The following is an 11,080-nucleotide window of genomic DNA, read 5'->3' on the forward strand; positions in this document are numbered from 1 at the left end:
TAGAGTTTGGTCCCAGTCTCTGGAGATTGCCACTGGTTGCAGAATTCCATCTTAATATCTCTATGCATTGAGATTGCCTCCAATGATGACCAGCCTCGTTTTTCCAGTGAGGGAGATGCTGCCCCACACCATCACACTGCCTCCACCAAGAAGAGTGAGATGTTACTCTTTTGGTGCATCAATCAACATAGTGTCTCTGTGTCTTCTCCACATTTTGACCCTACGATCCAACTGCCTTAGGCAGAATCTGGACTCATCAATGAACATATCATTCCTCCACATGTTCAGGTTCCAGTGCACATGTTGCCGACACCAGCGCAAACAGGCCTGACGATGAAGGCAGTCATGGCAGGCCTCCTGGCAGCCAGATGAGACAGGAGATTGGCTGTGTGCAGTCTGTTCCAGATTGTCTGGGCAAAGAGCTTGTGGTCATATCGTCCTGCAAATCTGCAGAAGACAGCCTAAGGTACCTAAGTGCTGACAGGGTGAGGAAGCAATCTTCTTGGGGCGTCGTCTTCTTGGGACACCCACTTCGCAGCCTGTCTTTGACATCCTCTGTTATATGAGCTTGGCTTTCAATTTGAAGATGTTACTAGGGCTCACTCCAAATAATTGGCTCACAACAACTTGGCATTGCAGAACACCAGCTTGAAGTTGCCCTATTGCATGGGCCCTATTCAGATCAATCAAACGTGGTATGCCGATTCTTGGAGCAGATACCTACTGACCACTGTAGCAGGGCCCATGCTCACAGGTGCTGCCAATCAGGGTACCAGAAGCTCAAAACAAGTCTCAATAGCAACAGCAAAATAAGCTGTTTGGCTTTGGCAGAGTTGTTTTGGCACATCATGGGTGCAACCCACATACTCAACTCTACTGCTAATCCCACAAATGCATATTCCCTACAAATGTGGCACCATTTAAAAGGGAAATGAACAGGCTTCCAATGGAATAAGATTTATTGCCAAGAAGCATTGTTACAACAAAGAAATAATCTACCAAAAACAAACATTCTTACTTTTTGTAAGGAAATTTATCGATTATCCAGTGGAGTGGTTTTCCTTTAACACACTGCACGTATTAGAAGATTTTTATGGGGGCAAATATTTGCGGAAACACTTCCAGTTAACACTCTACCACAGTGGTAGGCCAGAGTGATCCTTTGCTGCTATTTGAGATGTGAGACTATATGGATTGCCAAATACCTCCTACTATGATCTAAGATGTCTCTGTACAGTATCTCTATATTTGATCTATATACATCAGAGGTGAGTCAGTATTTCTGGTGAGTCTGTTTTTGTGTACACTCCTCTGCTTTATATTATCCAGGGCTGAATTGTAATGAATGTGCGAGAGAGAGAGAGAGAGAGAGAGAGAGAGAGAGAGAGAGAGAGAGAGAGAGAGAGAGAGAGAGAGAGAGAGAGAGACTATGAGCCCTAGTGATCATCACTCTGGTTCTGGCTCAAACCTACATTCACCCTACTCAGGTAACTTAACCATAACCAGTGAGAGAGAGAGAGAGAGAGAGAGAGAGAGAGAGAGAATGGGTGGGGGAACAGAAAGAGGCAGGGGAGAGGCAAAAGTTTGAAAAAAAAGAGAGAGTGGGGACCCAGGGAGATACAGAGGTAGGGGAACAGAAAAAGTTAGAGACAGATAGGAGAGAAACAGAGAGAGAGAGAGAGGGAGGGGGGGATATAGAGTCTGACTGGAAGAGGAGAAAGAAGGAAGAACCGGGTAGAGAGTGTTCGTTGGTTGTGGGGGGTTTCAAAGCGGCATAAGCTGGGCTGTACCTTGTTTGGCTTTTGTGTAGTTGAGATTCTGTGGAGATTTTCCTGATTTTCGTTCCGTGTCGTAGGGCCGCAGCTCTCGCTGCCGGTTGCCGAAGCTCGTGCGCTGTGAGGCGGCGATGCTCGTGCGCCCTTCAGCGCGCGGCCATGGCCGCATGCGCGCGGTGTAGTCTCGTCCTGCGCGCGCTCCCGGCGGTCGTGCTGCTGCTGCTGCTGCTCGGGAGCGTGGCGGCGGGCGCGCACCGCAGGCACGCGCGCAGTTATCAGCACCTTCAGGGAGACACGCGCCAAAGAAAACTGTTCAACTACCAGAGAATGTTCCTGAGGATAGACACAAATGGCAAAGTGAACGGCACGAAGAGCAGAGACGACCCTCACAGTGAGTTACGAACCCCCAACTTACAGTTATTTATTGCACATTTATGAATCTGTAGGGGTCTTTATTAATAAACTCATACGGAACTTTGTAGTACAGCAATAAACTCACAATGAGCAGTATTACAGTAAATGCACAGTAATAAATCCAGTCTTCACTATAAATCCACAGTAAATTTATATAATACCCCCCAAAGCTAATAGTTATACAAATCTGATTATTATTAAGGATTACTACAAGAATACAGCTGAAGAGCCCATAAAAAATTCAGACTTAAAAAGGGAAAAAAGACTCCTGCTCACGTATTTAACCCACTTTAGGGTTCTATCAAAGTTAACTAACATTCCTAGTTTTTTTTTTTTTTTGCTTGTTTGATTTTTGTTGTGTGTGTGTGTGTGTTTTCATTATAGATAGACCTTTAAAATTATTTCTTAGCAACTCTGGCATGTTCTGAAATATTTATTGCAGGACCCTGTTGCCTATCATACTGAGGGGAAGAGGAAGGGCCATTATTACCCACTCAGAGTCAGTAAGATTCAGGAAATTAATGGCTGTAACATCATTGAACTTGTGATCTCCAGAACAACAATTCGCCTTATTGTTAAATCCCTCAAGTCACAATGTGTTTTCTTGAGCACTGTTTAGTCTGTAGAGAGGATGATAATATTTTTAATGTGTGGAATACAAGTTCTCTCTATATATATATTTCTCAAATCTGAGAGCAATTAGCCCACACATTTCCTCACTGGCCAGAAGGAGAATGTGTCCTCGGTGTGAAGACTTTAGGAAGATCAATTGCTTTTGTAAACAAACTCCAGAAGAATACGAGCTTATAGATGGCCTGTGGGGTTTCTCTCTTCTCTCTCTCTCTCTCTCTCTCTCTGTGTGTGTGTGTGTTACAGAGTGAAAGCAAAGCACCAAGATCCAAGGCATTGTGTTGCTGTAATAAGTTTAACAATGAAGAATTTTAATAATTTCTCATATGGTGTCCATGTGTAGATAAGAGCTTGCCTGTTTCCTTGTGTGTGTGTGTGTGTGTGTGTAATATATTTCTCTGGGGAAGGTCTAAGGTCATTCCATTTGGAAGAAACTGTGACTAAAACACTTTTGTTTGCCCTATTTTTGTCCTGTTTATACTCTGTGCAAGAGACAGTACATGAAGTGAGTAATGTATGGAATGTTTCTCAAATGAAGTGAGTAATATTTGAAATGTTACTAAGTAAATGGAAGTTATAGAAAAACTCAAAAATTATAAATATACAGTCAACCTGTAGCCCATAACAAACCCAGACCTGGTGTATTCACCAAATCTGCCCCCATCAGATAAAATCAGATAAAAAGAGAAATTTTCTTTTTCCTCTTCAAATCTGAACACATCCACCATTGTTCGTGTTCTTAACTCCACTGTGAGAAGAACAACTCAAACCTATGGGTGTGGAAGAATGTGGAGAAACTGGAGAAAAAGTAAAAATAAAATATATTTATAAACAAACAAAAGAAACATCTCAGAACAGTGGACTAATTGCTCCAGAGCCCGGAGTATCAATGAACGGGTTGGGAAATACTGTGAAGAAAAGGACTGGATGTCAGGAAGATAAATGTGTATTTCCTGTAATAAAAGGAAGCTGGGTGGACAGGTAATATGCTGAAAATAATCAGTGTTGTCTGTTTCATTTTCGGTTAAATATATAGAATGCTCTCTAATTTTTCAGTGTTATATATAAGAAATGGTGCAGTGTTAAAGAATCACTTGAAGGAATAATCGCTTCTAAATGATGACATATGCATAAGTGGCCTTAACTGCTCTTTTCCTATAGACATGATCCCCTGGAGGGTGTTGGTGATGGGGGGTCTAGACGTTATTGTTCTGTCTCAGTCAATAAAAGTATAATCAGTCACAGTCACAGTGGAGAGAGGAAGTGTCTGTTTCTGCTGATTTCAATTGCTCAGATAAACTCAACCTGGCTCTGATAACAGTGCTGAGTTAGCACACAATATGTTACACAAAGCTAATAAGCTAAAAACAAAGCTAAGTAAGTCATGTAAAAGCTTAAAAAACAACCAAAGGTAAAGCAGAAAAAAGTCTGGTGTGTCCCAGAACACTGGGCTGATGACCCCAGAGCCTCGACCTCAACATCACTGAATGTGGTTGGGACAAACTTGCCAAAAATGTAACCAACTCTTCTAACTGAATTTTGTGTGGCAGCAGATTTATTTGAGAAACTGAAAGTGTGTCTCCACATAGAAGCTACTATTTGTCATAAAGCCATTAGAAGTCATAGGAGATTACGTAGCATCTCAACACAGTGTAAAGGAGTGCTGCTAGCTTATTAAACAGTATCTAGTTTGTTTAGCAGAATATAGTGTCCTAAAGTATATACAGGACATTGTAAATCATTAGAACGGAATGAGGCCTGTGTGCTAACATAATTAGGACCATGCTAATTGTTAAGGAATACATTTTATTGTACATGATCTAATATTAAACATGTAGCTCAAGTGCTAAAACATGTACATTCAGTTATATACAGTAAGTGAATATACAGATTTAAATCACATTTCTTTTAATCACAAGTTTGACCACATTTGCAAATTTTGGAATGCAATTCATATATGTTAGCATGCTTACATCCAAGACTAAAATGGTTAGCTTTGATGTAACTGCTGTTTCCTGAATGCTGCTGTTGAATAACTGTGCTGGCACATCAAAGGCAGGTGAAGACACTGAGGGACAAAAGGGCTAAGCCTTGCGGGACAGGAACAGAGAGACAAGAACAGTGCTAATGCTTCTGTCCTCAGGCTAAAAATGGGGTTAGCTGCTGTAGACTTTGAAGCAGCTCTGAAAAACGTACTATTCTGCATTTGAAAAAGACTTTGGATTTTAAGGCAGCAACAGGTGTCCTTAGAGAGTGACAGAACATCTGACAACACACCTGGATGAAATTCTGAATGAAGCAAAAAGAAAAATAAACACAGCCAAATGAATGTTCAACTAAAAACACTAACACAATTTATAATAACTATAGGCCTCTAGTTTGGTTCAGAAATATCAAAACAAAGAAAATGGGAAAAAAAGTAAGGTAATGCTAGTTTCTGCAAGCACCCACATGGGACTTTAGTAGTGTGGTATCACTAAGCTAGTATTGATTGACAGGGACATTGTTCAGCCAGTGTAGATTAAACACAGATATATAATTTGAACCTTGTATCAGTTTTACATTGATTCTTTCAGTAAAGAGCGATGGCTGTTTTCCCTTTTGATGAACCAGTAGTGTATTCACAGTCGTCATGAAACTCTGATAACTTCCTGTGACTTTTTAAATATGAAATTGGCCCTAATATAAACCATTTTTTCCTAGTGATATAAGTAGTTAATCTAATGTGTCAAGCTGGTTCCTGAACCCCTATTAAAAGGAGAGTGGTTAAATCTAATCAGATATCACCTGTAAAAATAAAAATGCTGATTGGATTTTATCCTATCAGGCATTTTGAAGCTTTTATTTCTGACCAAATCTAAAAAGAAAGGTGGCTATTGTTTTACAAAGCTCCTGGGAGAGGCAGAAGTGTAATGTTGCTGTGCTGTGTGTGATGATGGTGTGGAATCTTGTAGGGAGTTTTTCCTCAGGGATCTGAAAGTGTTTATCCTGTTGGGTGTTTGCAGCTGAATCGTCTAACACAGCGTTTGGTCTGATATGGCGTCAGACCCCACAGCTGCAGACACCCACAAATTTATGGGGATTCCAATGCAAAACTGTCCCACGTGCCTGTACCACTAAGCCAAACTGGGTAATTTCAATTGGCATGGTTTTCAGAGCATGGTTTCTGCAGAAGTGAGTAGTGTTAAATTCTTAACTGTGATTTGACTTGTTCTGCTGAATATTTCTGATAGAGCCAGCAAGGCTGGTTTCAAAAGTATGATAGCAGCTGTTTCTTAGTAACAACTGCCCTGTCTACAGTGGCTGCATTTTAAGACATTAAAGATGTGACTCTGGCACACAGGTTGAATAAAGGTATTTAGGTGGAGTGCATGGGCTTTTATGCTGGATATAAAGAGATTTGGGATGGGTGAAGTCTGGATATAAGGGAATTTAGGCTAGATACAGGGAGTTTAATTTGGATATTAATGCTTTTATCCCATTTAAGGAGGGATATTAAACAGCTTTAGGCCAAATCTAGGGGTTAATGACGGATATAAAGGACATGAGGTTGAGTGTAAATGGTTTAAGACGGGTATAAAGGGCTTTAGGCCAAGTATAGTGTGTTTAGGTTACAAGATATTTAGACCTTGCACAGGACTTTTATGATGGTTATAAATAGCATTAGGTATAGTTTAGGTGGTTTAGATGTTTAGGGTAGGCATTTAGGCCAGGTATAATGGTTTATGGTGAATTTAAATGGCTTAAATACAGATGCAGGGGTTGTAAGGTATATATAAAGGGCAGAGCTTAATGTGAATCTAAATGACCCTTTAGTGAGTTTAGGATGGATATTAAAGGTTTTAGGTCAGGTGGAAGGGGTATAGATTGAAACCATTGATTGGTGGATCAGATTGTATGTGAAGGGGTTCACAACAGAAATAAATTATAAAAAGCGTTAGACATTGTTAGATTTGGATGAATAAATGGCATTGTAGGAGAGCACCAGAGCAGGATTTGTGGTGTTTATGAGTCCTGGCTGAATGAACATAGTATAATTAGCACTCAATCACATGCGATAGTTAGCACAAAGCACTTCTCGCTTATCGTGACACATCTGAAACCACAGAGACCCATCACACTGCTCTGTAAACTATGACTTTTTTGTTTCCCCCCTCAAAACACCAAAGCAGAGTCTTGGCTGTAAAATCTGGTAAAGTGTTGGCAGTGCTTTATGGAAAAAGTGTGCTTTATACACACACACACACACACACACACAAGCACACAGCAAGGTGAAATTTGAGTTCACTACATGCAACATTTACTCACAGCTAACAGAGCATAGCAAGTGACACACACACACACAAACAATTGACAGCAAACAGAGAAATAAGTTAATTTCCCCTCCCAACAGAGAGTGTTAACATTTTCGGGAATTCAGCATTAGCCACCAAAATAAACACAACAAACACTACTGACCTCTCACTGTCTTTCACACAAATACACACATACACACACAAACAGGTGTTGGTGTTTAGTGCTGTACATTTCTGAACCATGACTGTTAGTGCTAGGCCTTCATAAATGTCAAAATCAAGTAAATAAAACAGAATGTAATTTCCATAACATTCCTATGCAATTCCAGTGGTGAATATATATATATATATATATATATATATATATATATATATATATATATATATATATATATATATATATATATAAACCTTATTAAGAGACAATAAATGTTTAAATACATTTACGCCATGTGCCAGACCATATTACAACCAAGATTTCCTTCTTCATAGTGACCCTTTCAGTAAAGATCCTGACATAGAGCAGCAGCTGTTTTCCATTTAGAACTTAAATGACAGAAACCTGGTTACATTTGGCTCCTATTCAAACTCTCTAGAACATACACAATATTCTAGAGTGACTTTTTTGTAAATAGAGTGACTTACCCATTGTGAATCAATCCTTTATTATCCTTTATTAATTTGTCACTAATGAAAGCTCACAAATAAGACAACATGTCGGGTCTTCAGTCCAGAACCTGAAGTCACAACCAATGGGAGAGGGCCTCGGCTGAATATTCTTGGATAACACAGTGAAAATCCTGAATGCATCATTTTTCCTTAAAGTGGTTCCAGATTAAGCCTATTAATTTTAAATTACATTCTGAGATAAAATACAATCATCATGTTATTAATGAACTAAAATCATGTTAACTATGGACATGCAATACCAAACTTTTTTTTTAAATATATGTCCTATTATTCGGGACTTTACTGTAAAAGGCTGGTGTTCTCTGCAGTGTGGGGTAATTTTCAGTCAGAAAGTACTTCAAAGCCTTGACCTGAGATCGCACACATGCTTCTAAGTGTGTGTGTGTTTTGGTATTTTGGGTGTGGATAATGCTGAAATGGCTCTATGTGTGGTCAAACATGCGTGTCAGCTCTAATCCTGCAATCACAGCACTGCACTTGTGTGTGTGTGTGTGTGTGTGGGTGGGTGGGTGGGTGTGTGTGTGTGTGGGTGGGTGGGTGGGTGTGTGAGTGTGTGTGTGCACGTGTGTATGTTTATGTATGTCTGTCTGCCTTAGTGTTGCGTTTTGTACATATGCAGGACCAAATCATGTAAAAACAAGAAAGGTGGGACTGCCAAACCATTTGCTTTTGTCCCAGTCAATTATATGGCACATTACAGCCACAGCGCACAACAATGGTTAATTCACCATTAATAAAAGGTAGTTATAGTGTGGTGTTATGGGGAGTTTCACTGCTTCATGCACTGCATTATGGTCTGCAAAGCAGTGCCACACAGCAAGAAAATTTCAGCCAAGTTACACTTTATGCAAAGAAATGAAGCGGCCGCGTTGCATTTAGCCAGTTAGAGGCAATATCATTTTCTTTGTTTCCATGACTCCACTTGGTGAGCAGTGCCTTGGTGAAATGTGGTGAGAGAAAGTGTCAATAAAGGTTTCCCATCAAAGCTGAAATTGTATGGCGTCAATGTAATGCCAAAAGGTGAATCATTTTAAAATGTGAAAGCACTATTAGAACACTCACAGTTTTGTTGCTGTCATGCAATAGACAATGATCAGATCTTTAAAGGGATTGCACTTATATATGTCCTGTGTGCTCATAAAGCAGTCTGTGCATGCACATGTATTTTCAAAATAACTGCTACCAAAAGTCCAATAGCCAATCAGAACAGGTTAGGAATTTTGACCAATGCAGTTACTGTTTCTCTTCTCTTCATTGTGCTTGGTTAACAAGAGTGCAGTGAACTCACCCACACACACAGGCTACAATCATTTAAATTAAGAAATATCTTGAGTGTTTATGCTGCTACTTTCCCATGTGGTAGATGGCAGTTGTCACAGCCCTGTACCAAACCACCCAGTTCACAGCCTAGTGATTGGGAAAGTAGAAGCATAAAAATCACATAAGAAACATGTCTGGTTCAAACCCGTAACCTTGTAGAAAGAAACAATTAAAACCATTCTAAATATTATTAATATTGTACAAAAACTATGTGGGTGTGATTCATGTGGTGTGGAAGCTCTTTATTCAATTCCCTCTCTCTCTCTCTCTCTCTCTCTCTCTCTCTCTCTCTCTCTCTCTTTCTCTTTGATCATTGCTCACTGATGTTCTTCTAATCTGATTCTCTGTCATCCTACGTTTCTTCTTTCCTTCCATTCTTCATCCTTTCATCCTGCCACTGTTTACTGAAGGGCAGGTAGATTTACTGTTTCATCCGATACCTGCAACCCAACCCAACGCATGCACACACACACACACACACACACAAACACACACACACAATTACACACTCTCTGTCTCACTCAGTCACTCTCTCTCCCTCCCTCTCTCTCATACACATACCCACAGACACTCACACAATTAATGGATGTGAAATGGCCACATCCCCTTGTCTCTGTTTTTGTATACTGAGGTAGAAGTATAGAAGCACTGATCTTCAAGCAGGGGGATGTCTGAAAACAAAAGCATAATTCAATTCAGAGTTATTCTAAAACTGCTACATTACAATGCCAATGATGCATGCAGTTGTGTAAATGCTCCCAGGATGAATGTGAAATTTCTGTGTAATTGTTTTAAATTAATATTAAAATGAAAACACATGGTACCTGGTACATTAGGTCAATATTGGACTGCTCAACACACTCTTCTGTTTTTAAACAGCTGCTAACTCACTGCTTATAAAGTATGAATTACAGAACTTATGCATGCATGTGTGTGTGTGTGTGTGTTTGTGTTGCAGGTATTCTGGAGATTACTTCTGTGGATGTGGGGGTGGTGGCCATTCGTGGTCTCACCAGTAATTATTATCTTGCCATCAGCAGGAAAGGAAGGGTGTATGGAGCAGTGAGTATTACACAAACACACACATAAAACACACACACACCTTATAGGAACCTTGAACACATATAGGCCCCAGAGAATGTAGGCACCTGGGAAAATAGGACATTGCGAATGTAGGGCACTGGATTTGTATGACCCAGGAAACACAGGCCCTTGAGTACAACACCCTGAATAAATTAAAACCATGTAATGTATTCATAACTTGTAACCTGTGTTTATTGGTTGATTTCCAGAGGGAATATAGCATGAACTGTCGGCTGAAAGAACGTATTGAAGAGACTGGCTACAACACATACTCATCTGCGCAGTGGAAGAATCGACGCAGGGCCATGTTTGTGGGTCTGAATGCTAATGGGCAGCCAATGAAGGGCAGAAAAACACGTAGGAGGAGTGTGGCCACCCAATTCCTGCCCATTGTGGTCTGAGTGGACACACCCTATGATGCTCAAATATGAAACATACACAAACATTTCTTCAAGCTAATGCAGCTGGACCTACAAGAAATCAATTCTGTTTGTGTGTGTGTGTGTGTGTGTGTGTGCATTACATTTGTTGTTCTTCCTGTGGCGTAATAACATATAAGTACCCAATTTTGCCATATCTGTTCAAAGTGTTTGACAGAAACAGCAGAGGTGTAGAGGTGTGGTCGTCTTCAAGGCACAGTTTTATATATATATATATATATATATATATATATATATATATATATATATATATATTGTGTGTTGGCAAACTGTTATAAAATCCTTCAACGTAATAAATGTAAATACTGAATTCTGTATTCTGAAACCTTAATCCATGTTCATAAGTGTGTGATAGAGTGATACCACATTATGACATCTATCTGAGACCACAGAAATTCAACACAGACTTGTAACTCCAGTGTAAAACTCAAAA

The 11,080-nt window shown here is 39.9% G+C and overlaps 1 protein-coding gene across 1 annotated transcript; it reads left to right on the forward strand.

The window, feature by feature from the left end:
* The first annotated feature begins 1,708 nt into the window (after nt 1-1,708).
* Nucleotides 1,709-10,836, forward strand: LOC136677254 (fibroblast growth factor 10-like). The gene is made up of 3 exons (XM_066654741.1): nt 1,709-2,166; nt 10,083-10,186; nt 10,417-10,836. The coding sequence occupies exons 1-3, from the start codon at nt 1,935-1,937 to the stop codon at nt 10,606-10,608; spliced, it is 528 nt and encodes a 175-aa protein (XP_066510838.1). The 5' UTR covers nt 1,709-1,934; the 3' UTR covers nt 10,609-10,836.
* Nucleotides 10,837-11,080: the final 244 nt, after the last annotated feature.

Source organism: Hoplias malabaricus, chromosome X2 (genome assembly GCF_029633855.1).
Source record: "Hoplias malabaricus isolate fHopMal1 chromosome X2, fHopMal1.hap1, whole genome shotgun sequence".
Classification (NCBI taxonomy): domain Eukaryota; kingdom Metazoa; phylum Chordata; class Actinopteri; order Characiformes; family Erythrinidae; genus Hoplias; species Hoplias malabaricus.